Below are 26,887 nucleotides of genomic sequence, written 5' to 3'. Positions count from 1 at the left end.
TTAATATTAGAGTATAAAATAATAAATAAAATACATGTTAGATTATCAATTTTTTAATTTATATATAGAATATTAAAGTGGACCCGCTTTCGTTGTGTATTTGATAGTAAAGTAAACATGTATAATATCGAGTTTTCTAATAACAAGTTAAGAATATTTTTTTTCCAAACTGTTGTATTAATACTTTAGAAAACGTCAATACTTCTCGTCTCTCGATATAAATAATTATTGAATTGGTATTTGATAAATACACTATGTAAGATATTAAGCTGACAGAGTTGTGTAATTTTCCTCACCACCTTTATTGTTAGACGACATACAATTATATCATCCATGTTATTTATGAGGTATTACACGAGGCGCGTTTTTTTTATTGTGGTGTCCCCAGTAGGCCTAATCCACATCGTAAGCGAGAAAGAGCGAACGCCGACCGACTATAAAAGTTGATATAGATAGTCAGATTAGTAACTGCACTTTCTCGCATAACAAATGCATCTTATACACCAATATAAGCAATACACAATATATAAGTACTTAATATAAACAAATAAATATCGAATTATACATTTAATCAGAAGGTGTTAATTGATTTAAATTTATAGTTTTAGTTTTGTCGTAGCACGGCATTCGCCCATTTCCAGTTTACTATAGTGTTGAATTTAAATACGTGTCTTAGATTCCAAAGAAATAAGTTAGGCTGCAGGTGCTGGAGGATTATTGGTCACACCGTATTATCAGTTCAGGGAGTCAAAACGGGTAAAGTTTTTTGGGGGTACTTATCGGGTTTTGTATTAAAAACCGGGTAAAATGTATGGGTAATGGGTATTGTGTTTGAAATCGGGTGCAATTGTTTGTGGATTTTGTGTCTGAAATCGGGTATAATTGTTTGTGGGCAGGGGAGTGAGGTACAAAAGTGGGATAAATTGTTTTAGGGTTATGGGTTTTGCGTTCAAAACCGGGTAATAAATATGGTGGTTTAAGGGTTTTGTATTCAAAACCGGGTGCAATAATTGTTTGTGGGTTTCGTTTCCGAAACCGGATACAATTGTCTGCGGGTTACAAGTATGGGATACAAAAGGGATAAAATTGTTTTAGGGTTATGAGTTTTGCATTCAAAACCGGGTAAAATTGTTTGTGAGTTTCTTGTGTGAAACTGGGTAAAATTGTTGAGTAGTGTGTGTAAGGTGCTGTGTAAGTGGGTTTCAGGTGTGGGAGGAATAGGGAAATATTTTTTGCGGGTTATCCATTTTTACTCCCTGAATTAATAATGTGATGGAACTGAAATATAGGAATTATAAATTATACATATTGATATAATAATAATAGTTGTTAAAATGTAAAAATGTTCGATTATAAATTAGCGTAATAAAAAATTAATTACGTAAAATAAAATATGATATCCTTTATCCGGTTACTATTATTTAAATTCAACACTTTTCTAGTTCTAAAACTATGCTTAATATATAAATATATGTTATCTAATAATAACTATAGTAATAAATAATAATATATAAATCAATAATAAATATAACTGTCTACGATATAATAATATTATATTATAAATATTTAAATTAGAAAGAGATCTGAACTATTAAAATTAGATTACTCTAGAGTTTTCTTATAGTATATAATAGTACAACAATTAAGATAAATAAATATTACTCACAGTCACAAAATTATGTATAAATATTTTATGGAGCGCAGACTGTTCAGGTGATCCTCGTGATGCTATTTATCACTATAAATAATATTTAAAAAAAACTCACGCACAACATAATAAAGTATAAACATATTATAATAATTATTTTACAAATACAATGGTTAATAATAATAATAATTGGGTACACCGTATACGGCGTACACCTTATAAAAATACAATCAATTCCGTGGCGTTTCGCACACAATAATATGAATGCGTTAAAATAATAATACAAATATATTAAAACTAAAACTATAAACCAATAATAAAATATAATTTAGTTCACTAATTCAAAAACCTAGAAATAAATATGTATACGATTTGCATTGTTCTACAAATTTCAACACAATACTGTTAAACTGTTTATAAAATATTGAAAACACGGAATATGTGTATGTGTATAGTGTGTGTTGCCGGCCGGCGATAGTCGACGTGTTGGATGATTAAGTGTTGAGCGGTGACGCGTAAGGGGACAACAATTAAATAAAATAAAAATAACATTATAGGTAAGCTGTACAAATAATATACATATACGGAATAATATGTGCCGCGGACAATTTTCATTCCGGTCTATTAAATCGCCGAAATCCTCTATCCGTATAAAACAGCTATACAATAAATACTAGAAATAATTTAATAAGTCTATACACCTGTAATACTTAAACATAATATTATATTTACAAAATCTATAAAATTATCTTACTTGGACTAGGTACCTAGTTTAACTTAGCTGTGCCGACCAAGACTCGTGGCGGGATTGGACAAATTCGGCCCGACGAGTTTTAATATCAATAGCCTGCGATAACCATGTACACGCTAGGATCTGTGCAAGTCTAACGTATTTTAGTCGCCATTTCTTCAACTTTTAACTCTTTACACGTTTTCGGTCATCGAGCTCCCCGTGACTTGAACTTGCCCAAAATTCTCGCGGCCCATCGAGTTTTACTCGGTAACTTGCCGAGATAATATGGCCCTGTTAAGACTTGCATAAAAGTAATTACTTACCATCACGTGGACTCGCAATCATTTTTCTATAGTGTACGTTAACCGTTATGTGACATTGGCGGAAGTACATAACACACATTTCCGGGTCTGTGTGTTCTGAAGGATAGCAACCGTTGTTAATTTAAAATTACATTCATCCATGTTGTGTGCGCGTCTATGAAGCTAAAACGGCGTAATGGTTTATATTTAAAATAAAAAGAACAAAATAATCATTATAATTGAACAAAAAGAAACGTGAGAACTTTTGGATATTATGAATAAGAACGCGGTAATCGAAGAAACAAAAATATTATTTATGAAAATAAAAACTGGTGCGTACTAGTTAAATGTTTCTGAACGACTAACAGTTTATAGGCATAGAGTTTATTAGTTTCTCATAAACTTATTAAAAGCAAATTATTAACAAACATTATTTTGGCCAACATTTTATTATATTACTATTTATTATAATATGAAATAAAAATAAATATTTTACGTTTTATATTATGTTTGCAGCCAGCACACGGATAATAATAAATAATGCTAACTATTAAAGTACTAATAACTAGCCTTAGGACCAATGGTGCACGACAAATACAAATACGTGAAACCTAAAATTGTAGATTAATTTTGTTTGTGTATCAAATGTATTCCAATTGTTGTTTTATTATTTAAATACCAACGTAAAAAAATTTGAAATTATTTTCATACTCGAATACTTCACTGAATGTTTACTACCTATACTTATAATGTCAACATTAAAAAACGCTAAACTTTAAATTTGTTCAATTTAATTATTTCATAGTATATTGTGCTTTATAGTAGGTAGTTCTAGTTATAAAATCCGTAAATAATAAAATATCATCAGCGTTTATATGTTTTCATACGTAAAGGACAAACATTTGTTGAATATTTGTAAATTTAAGCATAAATGAATAATTGATTATAATTTCTATTTATTACGAGTTATATCATTATTTGGTTCTATTAACTTCAACAATTGCTTTACGTGTTGGTTATAGGCCATAGTTAAACCACCACATTATATGTTTCAATCGAAGTTTAGTGGTATACTATTTTAAATTTACCAATTTAAATTTTCTTTTAAGTTTTCTTGGATTACAAATTACAATTCCATTTTTAGAATGTGAGTGGGAACGATAAATGTATTGATTTTATTATGATGTTTGTGTGTGTGTGTGTGTGTGTGTACAATGAGTTGTCGATAAAATAATTAGATGTTTAAAAATGTTGATGGTTTTGGAGAGATCAAACTTATAGATTCTCAGTACTTAAATTTATAATTGGAAAAAACTGACAAAAATATTTTAGAAAAAATGTAAATTATCATAGTAAGTATAATAAGTATTATACACATATAATCATTCATAATATTTTCTTATAAACGTTTTAATGACCTAAGTTAGAATTTTATCAAAATCGGAAAAATATCAAACTAATTTATATTTAGAAATCCATAAAAATTTTCTTTTTATATCTAAGTTTTGAAAATTAAATACAAAATTCTTCATAAGTAATTCATAATGAAACTATAAAATCTAAAAAATGTACGACAATTATTTTTTATAGACATTTTAAGTTCAATTCGGATGATTTTATTTATTAAAAGATAAAATAATAACGATGTTATTATTAAATCACATTATTCGTGGAAACATAAAACTGTTAAGTATTTATTATTATGAATTTTACTATACGCAATAACATTTTTGATTTGTTTTAAAATATCTATTTATGGGCACCAAGAATTTATTTTTACTGTTTTACGGTATTTAAAGAAAGATGTTATTAATTTTTTGTGTTACATAAGTTGATTGAATATGGTATAATTGTATAAATATATTATGTTATTACAATAATAAAAGTTGTATATAATTTTACTGTACAATTTTGGAATTAAATATTATAAAAAAAGTGTGTTAAGTATTAGTATATTCTTTTTATGAATTGCTTACGTTTAAATGTTAATATTTTATGATCACACGGCGTAATGTTTAGGCAATTCCTGTACATGAAGCTTCCATTTCTTTGATATTATCATAACGTAATAATCGTAATATGGTATGAAGACAAATATGGTAGTATATATTGAAACTAACCTGTTATGATATTGCAATATTTTTAATATTCTTCACAGAAAATAATCCCAATAGTTGTAAGAGGCCTATGACTTTAAAACGATTAATAATACACAAACGCCCAAAAAAATCGAAAATTTAATAATATAATATTATAATATTAAAAGACAAAAAAAATCTCATAATAAATTCACATTTTCCGGGTAATTTTTGGTAAGTCATATCAGTTTTAAAATCATAATAACAATAATAAAGTAAATCATTGTTTTAAAGACATTTTGTCAATATATGATATAAAATCGAGAATACAATTACCCGTTCACAATGTTGAATTCTGAGTACAAAAACTAAATATACAGGTACCAGTATTTGTATCAAAATCAATAGTCTGTAATTTAATTACATAATAACATATTTACAATTTAATTTCAAGTATAGACAGTAATATACACTGATTATTTTGACGTACGTGAATAAACGAAACACATAAAATGTAAACTGTAAGCATCTAATCGTCAGTCTGGTGCTCATGCAGTTACCATATAGACTGATCACGCTATAAATAACCACGTTTTACTCTTCGTATCATTTGCTCAACCTTATTATGAATTTATTTTATATAATCGTATATTACGACAAATAAAAAAATTTAATTTCGATAACAATATTTTTAAAACTGTTTAATTAAAAGAAAAATGTATTGAAAGATAGAATATTTTCTTTTAATTAAACAGTTTTAAAAATATTGTTATCGAAATTAAATTTTAATTTGTCGTAATATACGTTGAAATGGTTTTGTGGTACTAAAATAAATTAGAAAATATAAATTTAAAGTTAACGCTTTATTTATAATATAAACTAATTCAATGTTGTAGATTTTAGATACCTACTAGAATAAATATTGTGACAATAATAATTAATACTTATTTATGGTTACAAGTTGGAAAATACGTTAGGTGTACTATGTAATCATTATTGTGATTCAGCTATCGGAATAAAAATACTAAAAATAAAAAAATCATCCTTATATTTGAATTAACAAATATTAATTGAAAACATTTTAATACTATTTAATATTTTACTGTTTTCGATTACCTTATTGTAACTGGTTCATACATTAACTGAATAAACCGTAGTTGACGGGCATTAGTATAAGCAATGTAAAATAACTACTTTTAGATTTAAATCAATTGCAAAAAAACGAAAAGCCTTTTTTAGTGTAACATAACAAATATGTAAAAGGGTCTAACCTGATCAGCGACAGGAAAGGACAACTGGAAACGCATCAAGCTGGATCACCGTCGAGCCATATCGCACCATCATAATATAGCAGGGGTCGCCAACTTTTTCAAAAAAATGAGCTACATTCGAGATTTTAAGTCTTTGGTGATTGACATCCGGGAGGACAATTAAGGCCTTGCTTTCGGAAGAAGCTTGTTTGATGAGCAAAAAAAAAAAAGGTCTAAACTTCTAAGAATATTCCGCATTGTTCAACTTTTTATTACGCGATTGACAGATAATGGTAAAATTAAATTCTATAACGATCGACTTGTTGGCGACCCCTGCCATTATAGTAGTATACTATAATATACGTATTGTTACAATAATGTTAAAGTTCTAACGCGGTCAATAATTACACCCGGCGTGTAATAACATAATAATCGAACCGCGAATAAGAATACCGAACTGGATATCGACGACATTATTATGATTTTAATTATTAGTACACACCGTGTGTGTACTGTGTGAAAATAATTACGAACAGCGAATGATATTAATGTACATCGCGCACAATACGAATAATAATAATAATAATAATGGAATGGAGTCGGCACGACAACAACGACGGCGACACATCGATGCCACGGATGGTCGGCCCTGCGCGTCGTCATAATATTGCTCAGGCGGTCGGTGGAAGCGCCATCAGTCCATCAAGTCATCGATGTCACCGTCACATTCCAATCAATTGATAACGAATTCCGATCACGTCAAATAGTATCAAACAATATTAGACATAATAATATAACGATTACACAATAAACAATATTATGTTTATTTCAAATTAAAATTATAAGTTAAACATTCTTCAGCCATCAGAGAGAAGAACTCAAACAACATGGTAAAAAGATTAATGTCAAAAATATTCAAAGACAATTTACTAAAAAAATTATTCATATAGCGGTAAAAAAGGCAATCCCCCATTCTCTTGATTAGCGATTTTTTCAGTAATATTTGGTAACCTTAAGTTCTTGTGCAAACTTATTTTTTTATTTTTTTTTTAATACTACATAGGTAGTAATTATTTATAATAATAATAATAAAGATACAAAATAACGTCTACTTTTAATACTTTAACACACTACTTGAATATAATTTTAAGGCGATTTCCAATATGATTTATTGGAATTTTTTTAGTAACATAGTTGTACAAAATCTGATATTTGGAATATTTAAATATAATTAAAGAACATATAAAATTCGATCATAAAATGTTTATACTATTTAAGGATGACTGTCCTGTGGCGATACAAATTTCTGTCTTTATATGAGAACTTCCCTTTTCTATTGTAAATTATTTAGAGGATAATTTGTCTAAGATTATTAATGATTTAGAACCAAAATTTGAAAGGGTAATTTTTGTATGAGTTAACTTTGTGTAACATACAGTACACAAAGTATTATCCTCGAATAATAGATCAATGATTTAGATGATAAAATGGAGATATCTATGATGATTTAAAAATTGTATTGATAAATATTAATCTACCAACATTAATAATTTTTAAAAGTAATACAATTCAGTGAAAAATACTAGATTCTAAATCACATTTATTTTATATTTTTGTAGATACATTTTAATGACTTATTTTTAGTTAAACTTATTTTAAGGACTTACTTTTAGTTACAAGATTTTATCTTATAGAAATTGCTAGTTTGAATTTTTAATTAGGTATATCAACATTTAAAAAAAAAACTATTTACTAAATAATTAAGGGTATAAAAGTTTTAAATTATTTTGATAGGATTTTGTATCATCACAGGATGCTCCTTATGTATTATCAAAAAATTCAAGAAATTAAAAATATTTTGTTTTAGCATGTGATAAAAATGTATATTCTTTGCATAAAATAAATTTGTTTTAAATAATTAAATACGGAATAAAATCATCCACATTATGCGTATAATAATAAATGATCAAAATCAGTATTTATTAAAAAAGTCAATATCTTTTTTTTTAGCTAGAATGAATTATACAAACAATTTATAAATTTTCTCTCTCACTAAAATATTAATTATCAGATAGGTACTACATATCTTCGTCGTTTGTCATTTAGTCAATCACGAAAATTTATATAGTTAAGTAGTATTAGTTGCGTGATATTGTAAAGTACCTCCTTTTCGTCGCTCTATGTAAAAGACCTAATATTATTATTTAAATAATTATAATTGATATGTTATGATATTAATGTTACGCCACTAAGCTTCATATTTTATATCATCAATAATAATATTAGAATGATATTAATAATACTATGATATAACTTTACTCTGTACCATTTATAATAATAAATATTATTATTAGTTACAAAATAAACAGCAACACATTACAATCGCACAACAAGTACGAAGGGTCAATGGTATAAATAAGACCAAAAGTCTCATCACGGTGTCCTCCAGTAGTAGCCGTACTAATAGCAGCTTCAGAGCTATTAATTTTATTTCGTTAAAGGTAAAACAGTGTGATGGTTGTATGTGCAGTCGAGTACTCGATGAGTCTAGAAATTTGAATATGTTGGGCTGAAGTTATCCTCATGTGTGCGGCGTCTTCGTTCCCATGATTTGAGGTCATACATTTACCACGGCTTTGGTGTTGTGTACTCAGCGATGTTGTTGCGACTGGTGCTGTTAGTCATATCACGTACTCTGCGCAACGCGCATTCCAGTTACTATACTTATATGCAGGTAGGTCGAAGCCGGTTTAAACAACTTATTCAAATTAATGTTATTTAATAACAAATAATGTAAATTACCTTGAATATTCGTGTACTAGCGTTTATCATAAAATATATTTTCGATTTCGAGATTCGTAATTTCATTGCACTATTAGCATTAACTACGTATTAGCATCATAATATAGCAATTTCTAAGACAAAATTGTATGTGTTCAGTGTTGTTGTAACGTTGTGTTAGTTTTAACGACTCTAACATATTATAATCTTATAAAACTAATTAATTCTTTCCAGGTATTATCAGTGTTTATTATTTTATGTTCGTTAATTTACGTTAAAATTTGGCTTAGTGTTAAATGTTTTTAATTTGATATAACGAATGTATATAAATTGTTTGTTGACATTAAACATGTTGTTATCTTTATTTTAGTTCAGAATTGGCTATGAAGGTGATGTTTTTCTGGTTGATATATTCATGGCTAATTTTTGGTAAGTACTATTAATATTAACAATATAATAACAATAAAAAAAATATCGTGTTATGATATTATTTAATATTAAAATGTAAAAACTAGAATAAATTCTAATGTTTAATAAGTATCTGTGATTTCTGATAACAAAAATTACTTGATAAGTATTGTTTCATAAACAGTTATCTCTCATGTAATTATGTACTGAGCTGTCGTTTACGCCGACTTCTTTGATGAACACGAATAAATCAAACACACACATTTTAAAGTATAAGCATTTTATCGAATCCGTGGGTTTCAATATATTGACCGCATCGAGCGATTACCTTTATTAAGAGCCTCTTTCAATTCTCTACCAAATATAAAATGAAGGAAATAATAAAGAGAAACAATATAACTCAAATATTATAAGTGGTATAATAGTGACGATCCAGGCCCACTTCTTATAAATCACAAAAAGATCAGAAAATAAATATTCAAAATATCAACATTCAACACAAAAAGATCACAAAATAAGTTTAACATAAAAAGATAAGAAAACTATTTCCAATTAATCTATCATAATTCAATCACAAAATTTTTAAATGTGCAAAAAGATTAGATAGGTAAGAAAAAATTCGAGTTATAGTTTCAACTACCTAGTTTCAACTACCCTAAACAATATTATTTATACATAATTTTGCCTTAGGATTTTAAAAGTTATACAATTTTTAAAACATTACTTATACACAATTGTACACAGGTTTTTTTAAAAGTTAATAACTTTAATATATATTCAAATAATATTGTATGTAATTTTTTATTTTATGAAAATGCATATAATGCGAAATTGCACAAAGAAAATAATGTATGTGGAAAGTAGCTTGGAAGGAAAATAAATCTCACAAACTCTTATTGACTAATAAAGACATTAGTCCACAAAACACTATTATTAACGGAAGTGAAAAAACCACTAATATAGTAATATGCGATACACAATATTATTTCTAGAATTCAAAACAACAAATAATGCCGAATATTTTTATGTTTACCTAATAATATTAATACAATAAACATTTAATTTGATATAATTTATTATTTCAGGAACGGGAATTTGGTGTGACCATAAACTTGAAAGACGACAAGCTAGTACAAAATGCTCAGAGTAAGTAGGTTACTGTTGTACAAATCAACACAATTTTTTTTCTAAATTTTGAAAAGAAGAGAAGTTGGGTTTCTATAGGTCTAAGATCCACCAAATTCATCCATTAGGTATACTTTATATTAAACACATGACTTTATACATTTTATCGAGGTTATTTTTATACTGAACTTATAGTCTTTTAGAGACTAAAAAGAACTAAAACCCTTTATATTCTCTTTTTTATTGTGTAAAAAAAAATGATGCTTATTAAATCATCAACAAGTTTGTTTACCAAGTATTTTTAAAGAAAAGAAATATACAAATGTATAATAATTGCACATATTATTTTTTTTACATTGGACCCACTTAACTATCTAATATAGTTGTTATGTAAATTGCAGATACTATTATTATTCGATCTTTTAAAAAAAAAAATCATTTTTTGTGTATGTAATATACTGTTCCATATGCAAACTTCAACTAAATAATCAACTTTTATTTGTAATTATAGACCTTAATAACATTAAATAAATTACAGGACTTCCAAAAATACTTTTAGTTGTTCCGATGGACAGTGTATTGTAAGATCGTCAGTTTGTGATGGGCGGAAAGATTGCTCAGATGGCTCAGATGAAAACAAAGAAATGTGTAATCGATACGAGTACGGAACGAGTAAAATAGGTACATAGAAATATTTTTATACCATTGGATATTATATTATAGTATTAAGATGTATTCCGTAATATTATATTTTATATTTTTAGTTTTAATTTTTAATCTTCTTAACTATTACTAAATTTAAATAATTTTTTTATACTATAAAAATTAAGATTTAGAATGAACAATATAGTCCGGGGAGTTACAATTGCATAAGTTTGTCTCTTTTAGTAGTACGAATGCATATCGTGTTAGAATCATTGTGAATGATTTTTCTACATTGCCCTAAAAACAATACTATTACATACAAAAACAAGTAAAAAACTAAAAAGTGTGAGTTTCTATTAATCGTATTATCCAATAAGGATTATGTTATAAAAGTAACGACAATAATATTGTTTAAAATAAATGTAGGACTAAGGTAATAGAACCGATAGCAAATTTAAAAAAAGTAAATAGTTGTTTAAAAAAAATATATAAATACATATTTATATATAATTGTATAATATAACAAAAACAGCACAAACAATAAATTAAAGCATTGGTAATGATAACCAGTCTCCTTAGAGTTGGACACTGGGAATAATAGTAACGATAAAGTTTATGAAACTTTATCAAAAGTAAACATTCATTTCATAAAATAAATTATTTTACAAATTGATATGACTGCGAACAACGAAAACATTGCATTATTTTTCGGTTAGCAGAACATACACAATCAAAATAGTGAAAAAGGTTTATACGATATTGTTAAGGGTTAGGTTAGGCTCATTTCTTCAACGATCAAATATCAATAACACCGAACCACCCCACTATGATCAACCATAGAAAAGCAAAATCATTCTTCGATTATTAATTATCATTTATCATATGTGAATTGGTAACATTTCGAAATTATTTATAATTGTTTATTTTTTTATTAATTCTAAAATGTTTGTTCAATTCCATCGGTTTTTACAATTTTGATTTTATTTATTATATTTAATTTAAAACGGAAGTTTGTAAATAGCATTAAACACAAAAGTAATTTATATTTTTACAGTTTAAACCAATTAAATATAGTTTTGTTTATGTTTATTAAAATGTTATCTGGTCTATAATTAGATTATTTAATTATTTAATATACTCTTACTGTTTTTTTTTTTTTTAATTCATCAATATTAATACTACAGCAATACATTTCAGTAGGTGAATATATAAGCTCTATCGCATCCACGTGGACAAAAGTGCCTCCATTGGCAAATACCTTGCCAATATAATTGAACGCGGAATAATCGACATCATGTAACCAATGAAATATAATTTAATATAAGTGCTTGATTTGTATGTATTACACTAATTAAGGACTAGTTCATATATTTGCTATCTATCTGAACCACAGCCAAGTAACTGTAACTATATTACAGTGTCGTGCCGCACATCTGGTTGCACGCCCGACCGTACTGACCCTTTTTGTCAGTGGCCATTCTAACGATGTCCTATCATCGAATAGTATACAGACGGTAGCATGGGTCTGGACTCACGGCTAGTTCAAGGGGTATCAGTGGTAAGTTAGAAGTGGCCAACTAGGCGATCGAGGCCGTATATGACGTACAGTCAGTCGCCTGTCGATTCATCCAACAGGTTTCGTTTATTACTTTCACGCACTTTGACTATTTTCATTGACCTTTTCAATTATAATTATAAGTTTTCCTCGACATATTATTTCTGAAAATCATTTGTATCGCATCAAAAGACGTAGGCAAACCGAAATCAATATTTAAAACCACGATTGGTTAGGTTAGGCTAATTTATCTATATTTTATATACATATATAGTATATACTTTATAATTATAGACAAGTACAGTTGTTCCTATGTAGGTACGTATATAGTATATACGTGTATACACAAGTCTTGTAAAGTATTTGAGTACATGTATTTAAATAAAAATATACAAATATAGTATACAATTATGTATACAAATATTTTTAAAAATTCAAACAAATCATTTAACCTTCACATAATATTTTTTTGTTTTTTTTTGAAAATAATTATACTATTTAATTTTTATTGATGTCTCGTTCATTTGTGAATGTGATGATTACAAAATACAAATATACTTAAATTCAACAACATTGGTTGGGAATTATTTTGTTTTAATTGCTCTGTATATTCTTTTAATTACACTTTATTAACCGCTGTTCAATTACTAATTAGGTGCTTATTACCTAATATTAAGAAATTGCCAAAATATTATAACAAGTTTTATTTATTTTACTATACAATTAAGTAAGTGGTACAAAATGTTAAATAATACTTAGTTGAATGTAACATGACAATTGTAAATTAGTTATTACAACATTAAATTGACAAACTAACTAGTAAGACCTAATTATACGCTGTGTATATTATATCGAAAAATATGTTTATCGCGTAATATGAATTTTGTCCGGACTACTGGCATTTTAACGCCATGACTACAACTCATATATACTTACCTACATTTGGCGTGACCTATTATATCAATTATTATATCTAATCATCTCAAAAATCGTTGTGACCGCAACTATTATGTAGCAAAAATTAATATATTAATAAGGTTAGATTAGGTATAATCTTTTTATGTAAATTTTTAATAATAATATAATGTTTCAACTTATAAATATATTATACATTTATTAATTATTATCGTCTAAAATATAATCAAATATTTTATTAGAATGCGGTAAAGTATATAACACTAGCAATTCAGTATCGACCATCAATAATGATATGAAAAGACTTATTGGAAGAGCACCATGGAATGTTGGAATATATGTGAAAAGTACATATAATGCCAGTTATGTTTTTGTATGTGGAGGATCAATAATTGGTCCAAAACAAATCGTATCTGGTAAAATCTTTGCGCAATGTATTTCCTAAAAAATTAAAATTAATTCAATAACATTTTTAGTTGCCCAATGTCTTTGGGATTCAGACTATATGGCTGCCAAAATATCAATAAAAAATATGTTCAAAGTTGCTATTGGAAAAAACCTGAAAAGTTACTGTACAGAATTCGAAACAGTTGACAATGAATTTACTCAAATAATGGACGTAAGTTATTAATTTTATATTAGTTTGATAAATTATTAAAACTTTTTTACAGGTTGAAAGTGTTCATGCACATGAAAATTTCCATGATGAAAATAAACAAGCGACGTATGATATAGCTGTTGTTGAGTTATCAAAAAGAATTACTTTTAGTGATTATGTGACACCTGTTTGTATTGATTGGAGTGGTAAATACAATGTAAAAAATGGAACTAAAGGACAAGTTGGTTTAAAGTATTATTAATAAATATTGAAATTGTGGTGTAATTCAAATTAGTTGTATAAGCTATAGTTATTAGCCCTTGTACATGTCTATGTTAAGCTAAATTCAATGATTTATAATATTAAAAACTTTATCCAGTCGTACTTTCTTTAACTAATAAATTACACCCAGTGCCAACACGTATAAATAATAGTAGTTAATATTATACTTTATCGTTATTAATGCAAATTTTATATACTTCAACAGATTCTTACTTGGAAGTATGGGGAAGAATCCCTTTTATCAGAAACATCTTTATCATACATTGACCATAATTCTTGTAAAAATACATACAATTCTGTATTGCGTGATGATCAGTTTTGTGGCAGTTCTGAATTGGGTAAAAAAATATTTAATCGTCAATAGTTACTATGAAATCTATATTTTTTTAAATTATTAACTTAATTAACTATTTAATTAACTTACTTAATTTTAATTTACATTAAATATATAAAACTAAATACTTTTAAATAATTCGGTTAATTCAAAATCAACCTATATTTAAACTGTAATTAATTAATAGGGCTATATTTTTATGTATTTTAACGTTCAGATATATTGTTAATTTTGTTAATTTGTCAAGCAATGATTATACAAAGAAAATACTATAAAAGTTTAGTAAGTGAGGTACTATATTTTGTTAAATAGATTTTTCAGTCTATAAAAAATTTAAAAATATATCCAATATATATATATATGTGTGTGTGTGTGTGTGTTTATTTTATATAATACTTTTTAATCATTAAAAATTAAAAAGGATTACTAATTTTAGTATATTGGTGAAATTATCTACACAAAAATAGTCATATCTTATATGTTAATAGAAATTTTTTAAAGAGAGAGGGGCAAAAATATGTTACCCCAGCAGCATAAGATAGTTAGAATAAATCACTGTTCATTGCCAATTGGTTCATTCAGTAACGGGTACCATTACTTTCAACAAAACTCTGTAGGCATATGTATCTTATAAAAGATTAATTTTTGTTTCAGGACAATTCGTTGGATTGTTTTATTTCGGTTCAGGACTAACCTTAGCACACTCTAATAATTCTCATTTTTTAACTGGAGCAGCAATTTACGAAAATGAAATAAAAAATAGAACAATTGTAGATTTTACAGATATTAAATACTACATTCATTGGATTCGTAAGCTGTATGTTAAACATTTAAATCATGTACGTATATCAGGTTTCTACGAATACATATTAACTTTATTATTATGTATTTATGTTACATATTATATTATATTATATTATATTATATTATATTATTATATTATTATATTATACTAATACAATGCTATCTGTTTATGGATTATAACAACTCAACATCTTTTTTAAAGAATTTAAATTATTTTATTACATTTTTAACATAATTGGTTTTTGTAGGATATACCATTTTGTATTTTACCAGATGTCGACGGAGTTATATATTCTTATGAAGGTTCAGATACAATTTTAGCTCGTGGTACATTAATTAATCAATATCGTACTGTTATTGAGAACTGCGATGTTGGATATTATAAGGCTTACCCCAGAGGTTTTAGAGTTTGTCAGGGAAATGGAAAATGGACCATGACTTCCGAGAAATTGTGTTTTAGTAAGTAATCTATTGTAATTTATATGCTATAATTATTACTTATTTAAATAATTTAAGTCCGTCTGTTTGGTTATGTTTGATAATCGTTTTTAATGTTTTTTTAGAAATGTGTCCACCTCTTTTATCCGATAGTTTAGATATTAAATGTACTCTTAATGGTAAGTTTACTAATTGTTCAAATCCATCAACTCCCGAAACAATAGCTGTACCATCATGTAAGCCAACCCATACATTACCAAATGGACAAGAAGAGACTCCAATTGAATTGATTTGTCAGTCTGATGGAATATGGGATAATCAGCTTTATAAATGCAATCCAAGTAATTTTGATTTTATAATTTTATACGAATTCATTTTATAAATTTTAAATTTAAATATGGACAAATAACCGTACTATTCAATAAACGTATTAATTATTTTTATTTATAAAATATTCAAATATTAATTTAGATTGTGGCAGAGTATATAATAATGGGAAAATATTGATCGCCAATGGTAAGAAAGCTAATGTTGGAACAGCACCTTGGAACGTTGGAATATATCGATTAAATAAAGCGAATTCAAATTATGACTTGATATGTGGGGGATCAATAATTACTGCAAATTTAGTCGTTACTGGTAAAAAAACTATAATATTGTGTATTTACAAAGGAATGAATATTAATTAAATATATTTTTTAGCGGCTCATTGTTTTTGGTACAAAGGGATATTGTCTAAAAAAATATCAATAAACGATGATTCATATAAAGTTGCCGTTGGAAAATATGATAGAAATTTCACAGTTGTTGACAATGACTTTACACGAATAATGAATGTAAGTGTAATTAATTTTAAAGTAGACATTTATAACAGTATTAAAATATAAATTTAACTAATTTTATAGGTAGACATTATTTATTTACATGATCTTTTCACTGGAAATCAAGATTACTATGCTTATGATATAGCTGTAATGTTGTTATCGAATATGGTTTCTTTTAGTAATGTTGTTGCACCTATTTGCATCGATTGGAGTGGTAAATACAATGTGTCAAATGGTTTAGAAGGAAAGGTAAATTTAGTGTTCTTTAATGCTAGATTATAATAATTATAATAATAATTTTAAAAGTGTTATGTTATGAATAAATCAATAAATGAGTTTATACTCAGAAAAGTTACAAATTTTGAAAAGTGAATAGTAACCAAATTATCGGATTTTGTGCTTCACAACTTATTTTTCTTTCCTGTAATTTAAAAATAATTATATAAATTCTAATCACCTTCTTGAATGAATTTAGTTTATATTATTCTTCTCAGTAGCGACCATTGTCAACTTGTATGTAAAGCAAAGACCATTAAATACTTTGCTTTATGATTTTTAATGTTGATAATTTGCAAGAAAAACTTTGAAAAATAATCTCTAAATAGAAATCTTAAACCGTATTTTATTTTCAAATAAAATAGGTTATTAAAATTTTAAGTATTCACTCCTACAAAACCAAGATTAATATAACTAATTATAAAATAATATAACAATAATAATAATAATAATAATATTATAAAATTGTGTTTTTAAAATCTTTTTTATACTTTTACAGATTGTTGGCTGGGGAAATACGGAAAAAGGTACATTAAGTCCCGTTTTATTAGAGACTTCTTTACCATACCTTGACCATGATTCTTGTCGAAATATGTATACCAATGGATTTCATATATTTGTTACTCTTGATAAGTTTTGTGCTGGATCTACGTTGGGTAATAAAATATTTAATCATCACTATAATTAAATCATTATATTTTTGTTCTGCACATTTACCTTACACGTTTAGTTGATTAATAATTTTATTTTTAAGATGCATTCACGTTTTTAATATACATTTTTAAAGTATATTTATTGTAAATAATTACTTTTTTGCATTAAATATAATGTTATTTCTACTTTTAGATTTAACAACCATTAATTTGGTGTAAATTACTTTAAAGTGTTACAATATTTTCAAAATTAACTTTTGAAGAATGTATGGATTTGGATTTTTTATGTCTTTTAGTAACAAGGAGAAACTAAAAAAAACTCATATAATTCTTTAGCATACTTCATTTTTAAAAAAGTCTTAAAAATAAATAACTAATAAGGTTGAGGAGAAAGAGGAGGTTTGGGGACTTGGTTAAATGGGACATTCATTAAATATTATTGCTGATCTTAATATTGAATTTGAATTCTAAATATTGTATACAATTGAGTTATGGTTAAATATTATTGAGTTATCAGCTAAATATTTTGTTTACACAATTTGCATTGAATGGTTATGTTGTACAATATATTATTATTTAATCATATTTCAAATAATTTCTACAATATTTTAGAAGGTATATGTGCTACATCACATATTCTTATAATGTGGTGCTTATAAAAAAATTTTTAGTTCCAGGACAAGACATGGGCGAGGGAGATAGCGGTTCAGGCCTAACATTTTTACACTCAAAGTCTTATTATTTAACCGGTGTACTGAGTCTTAAGCAACCATCTTCAAATAACTCAATCGCGCTTTTTACAGATTTTAAACACCATATTCAATGGATTCGTCGACTGTATCAAAAACATAGCTAAGTCCAATAAGATTATGGTAATTGCATAGAAGTAATTTCTTTTAATTATATTAAATAATGATTTTGTATTGTATTGCTTTGTCTACGAACATAATATTTTTTTTTCAATTTATTAAGGCACCATTTTTATGGCAATTTCTATTTTTACATATATCATTATACAATAAACTTAATTTTTGAATTATATATTTAAAGTATAAAATTTAAACTGTTGAACACATATTTTTTTACAAAATGTTGATTTATATTAGGATTGTTATTAAAATATTCGAAAGAAACATATACACGTTTGTGAACCATTGTCTGTAAATATTTATGTTTATATATTTGTACAATTTTTATATTAAAAAAATAAGGATACAGGAAAACATAATGATTATATTTCAACAATGGTTATTAAATGTAAAAGACTAGTCGGTTATATTTATTATCTATATAAATAGTATATGTTTTATGAAAATTGACGGGTCAATAATTACCTATTCTGATGATACGTGTTTTTTATTTTCAGATAAAAAATGGGAAATAGTGCATACGAAAGCAATAAATGAAATAAATTGTTTAATACAAAAACTCAATTATAAGAAAATAACAATAAACTACAATAAAACTTTCTTTATGACGTTCTAAATTTATAATTTCCCAAATACTACATTCCAAGAATTAAAAGTTTGTAACTATGATAAAAGAGACAATCCAAGGTACTCCACAATAAACAGATTTACTAAAATAAAATATTTGGGTTTGATGTTTGACCACGATATGAGGTGGCATATGTATGTATTAAACATCACAACTCGATTTAGGACAATTACGTTTAAATTATAAAATTTAAATAAATTAATTCGTAATGACACTATGAGAATTGTACATATGTCACCATACCAGTCTAAATGCCAATATGGAATAATTGTATGGGGTGGTACAACAGATAGTATACTTAATCCACTAAACATCCAATAAAATAAAGCAGTTCGCACCTGCTTTAACAAAAAAAATAAATCCGGATCCACAAAAGAGAATTATATAGAACTTAATGTTTTACCGATAAGTCTTCTCTACAAAAAATTTGCTATATGTTTTACATTAAAAAAATGTTCCCCACTGGGTGGGTGATATGCTTAATAAGCGTGAAAATATAGCATATGATATAAAAATCGATTATGCAAAAAAAAATATAGCCCAAAAATTCGTTAACTATCCAGGACCAAAAATATTCAACTCTTTAAACTTAAATGTAAAAAAATACTTACGAACTAATACTAAAATTAATATAAATAGATATATAAGTCAATTATTATTATATGAGCTTTGAAATTCTTGTAAACTTTATATAATATATGTTTTTATGTACAGTATAGTATATTATGTTCTGTGTATTCAAATTTGAATAATGCTGTTCTTATATCTTATATTTCTTTTTTTTCCCTTTGTTCTTATTGTTAAATCTGTTTTTTCTTAGTATATATTCAGATAAATAATATTACCTAACAGTAAAATATTAAAATTCACCAAAAATAACTCTCTACCTCCAACATAAGCTTTGCTTATTGGAGGTAGATAAACCATAGAAATTGTATGTTTGTTTGATTATAAATTGTAATAAATGGTTATTTTTAATAAAAAAAAAAAGTCAGACAATGTCTTCAAGATAATAAAAAAATATAGCTAAAATTTTGAACGACGTATTTTCTTGCTTTATTTTTTAAAATTTCTAAAAAAATCGTACTGTTGTAATACAATTATATTTTCAATCTAACGAAATATTATTTATATCTGAATGTATAATAATAAATTATTATAATATATACGTTTAAGAACGAAATTGCATCATACTGTTTATGGATATGCACTCATTGTGTTTAGATTATTCGTCAAGTTTTTTACACGAACACGTACAGTCTTCAATCACTATGGTACTTTAATGCACTGCAGAAATCTAACTGATCGTCAGTTTTTTATAATTCCTTGGCCAGTAGTACTCATGCTTGTTTCCCCACTTGCACTTTCCATAGTATTCTCTCCCGATATTTTTTTTCTGCGAATTAACATGACATTCTATAGGTGTAATTATTGACGATAAAATAATATCATAAATAATTAAATACTAATGTTGGACAATTACGTGGAATTAATTTGTTTAAGTAATATAATATTCTTGTTAAAATATTATGATCATTCATGATATTCATAATAATTACGTAACTTTTTCATAGAAGGTTTTGATAGATAAAATTAATTAACACATTAAAAATATGGAAAAAACATAAGTCAGTTAAAAAATTAATCTTATTATCTTAAATCTTGTTTTTAACTTAAAACGTTGTCACATAAATATTATATCAAGAAAATGTTTTTAACAATGTACAATGTACATACAATTTCATTAATTATATTACTTCTATTTAATTATTAGGATACAATTTAATTTTATTCTATGATATAATATTATATCGACTTATAGAACTCAATATTAAATAACATATTTCCATTCCATAAGTAAGAATATAAATATATTATATAATAATAAAATTAAGTACATAATATTATAAATAAAAAAAATCTAAGAATAAAACAAAAATGTACTCGCTTATAGTAAAATTCATAATATATGTAAAAGTTAAAATGTTCTCAAATAATATATTTGTTATTGTTTTATGATAATATAATTAACAGCTTTAGTCATCATTGGAAAAATACGGAATTGGGTAGACATTTTTACTTCTACAAATTTCTTTTAAAAAAAATAACTATTTAAAGATTTTTTAAATATTTTGTTCTCCAGTATGATTTACTTTACTATTTTTATTCACAATTTGGATAATTTATGAAAATCTGTTCCCTTGTAATCAACATGTGTTCAAATAATATAATATACCACATTAAATTAACGTCAACTAGAACATTTATATAAATTATGTTGTAATGAATAGTAATTATACTATTGGAAGTAAAATGATGAAGATAGAAAAAGAGTAGAAGATGAATGTATTTATCCACAAATAGAAAAGAATTACAAAAATATTTAAAACATTTATAAATAAAATAAAAATCGATTGATATAAATTTCGATTTACTTTCGGTGTGTTATGGAAACTTTGAAACTTTCGTCCTTTGATATCGAGAAGATATCCGTGTTTTTAAGCTTAAATATAAAAAGGTTACCAACTTTTGCTCATTATTACTATTTATTTTATGAATGTTGAATTCTGATTTATAAGTCACAATATTAGAGTAAAAATATGGAATTAAGTAACTTGAAAATCTTTTTTTTTCAAAGTTAGGTGGATTATTTTAATTTACTAGTTACCCACTAATCTGAATAACCAAAATGCACGTATTATAAAAAGGTACACATTCTGAAAAAAATTAAAAATATATTAGCTATAGTTGTAATTGGAACTAGATACATTTTTAAATGCTAGTTTATCCATTCACTCAAATACTTATAATGAATAACCAAACATCTAAATCGGTTGTCCTATGGCGGATTTAAATAATTTATTATATAAGTGGTAGCAGTAATGCATGCCTACTAATTTTCCGTCGCTCTAAGTGGAATGCTTCAAATGATTTTTTGAAAACAATAATTTGTTTATTTTATTAATCAAGTTAGTTCTTTGTGTACAATCGTGTGAGTCATGCAGATGCTGTTTACTCAATGGTTATCATACATCTGAATATGCTGAATAATAAGCTATGCTGAGGGCTTCAATATGTGTTGTTTTTTCCTCTTCTCTTAGAACCGAGGTTTACAAATTGACCACGCCCCCGTTGTTGTGTACTTGGGAAATTATTGTTGTCGACTTGTTCCACCATAGTCTATGTGACAAGCATTACAGGTTACTATTATATATATATATATATATATATATATATATATATATATATGTAGATAGGTCATAGCCGGTTTAAGCAACTTGTTATAATTGATGTTATACGTGATAAAATATTTAGCCAGACCTCCTGTGTTCAAATACTAATGCTTATTATTAAACATATTTTCGAGTTCTGAGACTCGTCATTTCATTAAAGTAATTTTAAAAAACCCTAAATAATGTGTTCAGTGTTGTTGTAACTTTGAATTTGTATTAACTACTCTTTATTCTTTCTTCTTAAAATATTAATTAATAATATTCAGGTATTTGAAATGATTATTAAATATTATATTATATTTTATCTATACTTAAATGTTTGTTAATTTACGGTAAAATATTGTTAAGTGTTTAGTGACGTTCATTTGATAAAACTTATGTACACTATAATTGCTTGTTAATAATAAAAAAATATATATTTTTTTTTAGATATTAGCTCTGCATTAACTATGAAGGTGACATTTTCCTGGTTGATATATTCATGTTTAATTTTCGGTAAGTTATGACTATACTAACAATATAATAATACTAAAAAAGAATATGGTACTATTATGATATTATGTTAATATATAATATTAAATATAAAATCCTTAAGTGCAAAACTTTACCTACGTATGATGAAAAATTTTGAATTTAAAAACTAAATGTACCAATGTTGTTTCGAAAATTGCAATTTTACATATAATTTAATATACAGAGCTGCTGTTTTTTGTTTGCACTGATAAGTTCAAAAAATTCTTCAATTAGAATTAATAAATACTTACTGAAAAAACTCAAGTTTTTATTGATATTTTACTCTTTTCAAATTATCTTATGAATTAATTATTTAAATTGTATTCTATATTGTGTATCGTTGCACTGAAATGAGTATTTATGATGATGCAATATTGTATTTAGACAATAATGTAAATAGAAAGTAGCTTGTAACATAAGTGAATCACCAATTTATTTTTTCCAAAATGTTTTTAGTACTACATACTATTATTAACTTAAGTCCCACTTATAAAAGAGCTACATACCTTCTCACTACCTGGAAATCCACAACGTAGAATTAAAAGGAAATGGTGTCGTGACCATTTAAATTAATTATCCCGCAATTACCCTAAATATAACGCCAAGTAAGTAAGTGCCACTAATGGGTGGCTTCTTCCTCAAGCAATCCGTGTTTTTTTTTTATTACTATTATCTTATACGCTTATTGTGCAAAATGTATAGATTGTGTATGTGCATTTGTAAAATAAAAAAAAAAAAAAAAGCTTAAGTTACAAAACCACACTACTCGTAATACACACGAATACACGATATAAAATATTGTTTAGTAGAATACAAAACGAAAAATGTTGATTATTTTGTTGTATATTAATAATAATTCAATAAACATTATTTATGCATTTAATATTCAAGAATTTATTATTTCAGGAACTGGAATTTTGTGTGACCATAAACTTGAAAGACGACAAGCTGGACCATCTTGCTCACTGTAAGCAACTATTGTACAAATCAACTACATCCTATTCTAAATTACGAAAATATGGGTAGTTGGGTTCCTAAACCTCTATAGACATAACAAGTCACGTGGTATAATTAGGTACAATCATGACTTATAAATTTCATCTAGGTTTTTTAATACTTAACTTATAGTCTTTTCAAGATTAAGAAGAACAAAGCCCCATTATACTTTAATTTTTATTGTGTAAAAAGTTAAGTTGTTTTTTAAATCAGTAATAAGTAGTCTGGATTTGGCTAACATATAATATTTCAATAAATCTCATTTTTAACAATTTTTTTTTCCATTTTTAAAGAAAATAAATATACAAATTTACAATAAATTTACTTAATATTTACATTTCATTTGTCATACTTAGCAAATATTGTTGAAATGTAAATTAAAGCTTCTATTAATGTTCGATTATATTTAAAAAAAAATGAACTGTTTATGTAATATGGTGCCCCGTAAGCAAACTTTAACTGTGTAATAAATTATAATTTATGTTTGTAGTCCTAAACAATATTATATACATTTTAGAACCACCAAGGATATTTTTAGTTGTTCCGATGGAAACTGTATTATATGGTCGTCAGTTTGTGACGGTCGGGAAGATTGCTCAGATGGTTCAGATGAACACAAAGAACTGTGTAATCGATATGAGTATGATATGAACAAAACGATAGGTATATAAATATATTTTCATGACAATTAATATTATATTACAATTAAGATGTATTCCATAAAAATGTATTTTATATTTAAATTTATAATCTGTAAATTTATTTTAAATTTTTAATCTTCTAAACTATTACAATATTTCAATATTTTTGTTCGTACTATAAAAAATAAGATTTAGAATGAACAGCTTAGTCTGGGGATTTACAATTTCGTAAATCTGTCTCTTTTAGTAGCACATATACATATGTTAGAACCATTGCGCATTATTTCTCTACATCGCCTTTAAAAAAAAAATACGATCACGTATACAGATGAAGATACAGTTTCCTTATACTATATAGTGTTCTGTATAATTAACAATACGAGTAGTAATATTTTAAAATAAACGTTTAAAAAAATATATGCATACTTGTTTATATATAACTTTAATATTGAATAACCGAAGCGTAGAACTGATTCCACATCTAAGTTTAAAATATCGTTTGATTTGAAGCAGTCAACGTACGTACTACCAAAATGCGCGGTAGTAGGGTAAATGTCGGTGATTCCACCTTCCGTTTTCGCATACAGCGCAGTCAGTCTCCGCGACCACCTGAAAATTTGGCCTGGTGTCAGCCGTATTTCCGGCATGTTACAGTGTCGTATCACAAATCTAATCAAACGTCAGACCGAAATTCTCCTTTTTGTCAGTAGCCACGTAGTGAACGGCGTAATATCAGCCTATCGATGATAATATACAAAAACTAAGCGTGGTTCGGAGGAAAACTCAGGACCTGAGTCAAGGCAAGGCATGGAATTTAAGTCCGTAATCAAACTTATATAATATGTGGGTTGGCTTAGTGAACGTGTGTGGTTCTCGCTGTAGAATACTGCTGATACCGTATTCGGTGGACTCTTGGCTAGTTCAAGAGGTTTCTGTAGTAAGTCACTAGCAATCATTGGACAGTCGAACGTCGGTCGATCTTTCCAATGAGTTTCGGTCGTAACTTATACGCTCGTTGACTAGCTTTAAAAGACGGTGCATAGTTTCAATCCAACAGTCTGTAGTTCCTAAACTCGAGAAAAATCATATATATGTATATATATTATATATTTAAATACTTTTATTGTTGGTAAATGGTAAAAAATTAATATTATAAAATAAAAATATAAATATAAATTATAAGATAGATTAGTTATAATCGTTTGATGTATATTTTTAAATCTTCAAAATTATGTTTTATCGTATAGATATTTAATTTAATTGATAAATTATTATCATCTAAAATGTAATACGTGATTATATATTAGAATGCGGAAGATTAAATATCAATGGAAACCAGGATAAGAACGCACTTAAGGGGATAACACCTTGGAATGTTGGTATATATAAGAAAAATTTTAATACTTCCAATCATGATTTTATATGCGGAGGAACAATTATTGGTCCAAAATTCATCCTTACCGGTAATATCGTTGAAAAAATTATTTAAAAAGAAAATAATATTAATTTAAATATATTTTCAGTTGCTAAATGTCTTTATGTATCAAGTAATGTTAATGTTAAAAGAATAGAAGTATATCACTCCTCATACAGAGTTTCGATTGGAAAATATGTTAAAAATCTCACACAAGCTGATAATAAATTTATTCAAATAATTGATGTAAGTTATTGATTTTATGATCGTTGTCAAATATTGTTAAAACAATTTTATAGGTGAATATTATTTATTTAAACGACGATTTTCATATATCTGATGATTTAATTTCCAATGATATTGCTGTTATTGTGTTATCGGACAGAATTACTTTTAGTAATGTTGTGACACCTGTTTGTATTGATTGGTATGAAAAATACAATGTATTGAATGGAGCTCAAGGCAAGGTTAGTTTAAAGTATTATTTATTATTATAAATTAAAATTAGTTTTTTATACAATCACTATTGGCCATTGTTAATTTCTATGCAAAGCTAAATTCGATGATTACTAATATTTAAAACTTTAGTTTAAAATTTTAGCTTTGTTTGTCAAATTGTATTTAATTAATTACACTGAATACCAACACTTACGAAAAATGATTTAATATTATATTTTATCATAGTTAATGCAAATGTTATATACTTTAATAGATTGTTCCTTATTGGACACTAAAGAGAACTTCGGGGATTAGCTTATCAGATTCATCTTTAACATTTATCGACAATGATTCTTGTCGAAACACATACGGATTAAAATATATGACTGATGATAAATTTTGTGGCAGTTCTGCAATGGGTAACAAAAATGTTATTGTCAATAATTACAATGAAATCTACATTTTTTTAAATAAACTTACCCTAAGTTTATTATACGATAAATATT

At 26.2% G+C, this 26,887-nt stretch overlaps 1 protein-coding gene across 1 annotated transcript in view; it reads left to right on the top strand.

Annotated features, from left to right (window-relative positions):
- Positions 1-8,810: 8,810 nt before the first annotated feature.
- Positions 8,811-26,887, top strand: part of LOC132922661 (uncharacterized) — a 37,972-nt gene continuing 19,895 nt past the window's right edge. Inside the window, exons 1-10 of the mRNA XM_060986289.1 lie at positions 8,811-9,026; positions 9,163-9,221; positions 10,286-10,346; positions 10,864-11,006; positions 13,683-13,856; positions 13,917-14,059; positions 14,112-14,279; positions 14,526-14,658; positions 15,309-15,493; positions 15,707-15,917. Of these exons, the coding sequence (XP_060842272.1) occupies positions 9,176-9,221; positions 10,286-10,346; positions 10,864-11,006; positions 13,683-13,856; positions 13,917-14,059; positions 14,112-14,279; positions 14,526-14,658; positions 15,309-15,493; positions 15,707-15,917 (1,264 nt within the window). The 5' untranslated portion in view covers positions 8,811-9,026; positions 9,163-9,175. The remainder of the gene's footprint in view (positions 9,027-9,162; positions 9,222-10,285; positions 10,347-10,863; positions 11,007-13,682; positions 13,857-13,916; positions 14,060-14,111; positions 14,280-14,525; positions 14,659-15,308; positions 15,494-15,706; positions 15,918-26,887) is intronic.

This window comes from Rhopalosiphum padi, chromosome 2 (assembly GCF_020882245.1).
Source record: "Rhopalosiphum padi isolate XX-2018 chromosome 2, ASM2088224v1, whole genome shotgun sequence".
Classification (NCBI taxonomy): Eukaryota; Metazoa; Arthropoda; class Insecta; order Hemiptera; family Aphididae; genus Rhopalosiphum; species Rhopalosiphum padi.
The sequence above is the reverse complement of the archived record's forward strand: the minus strand, read 5'-3'. Positions and strand labels throughout refer to the sequence as shown.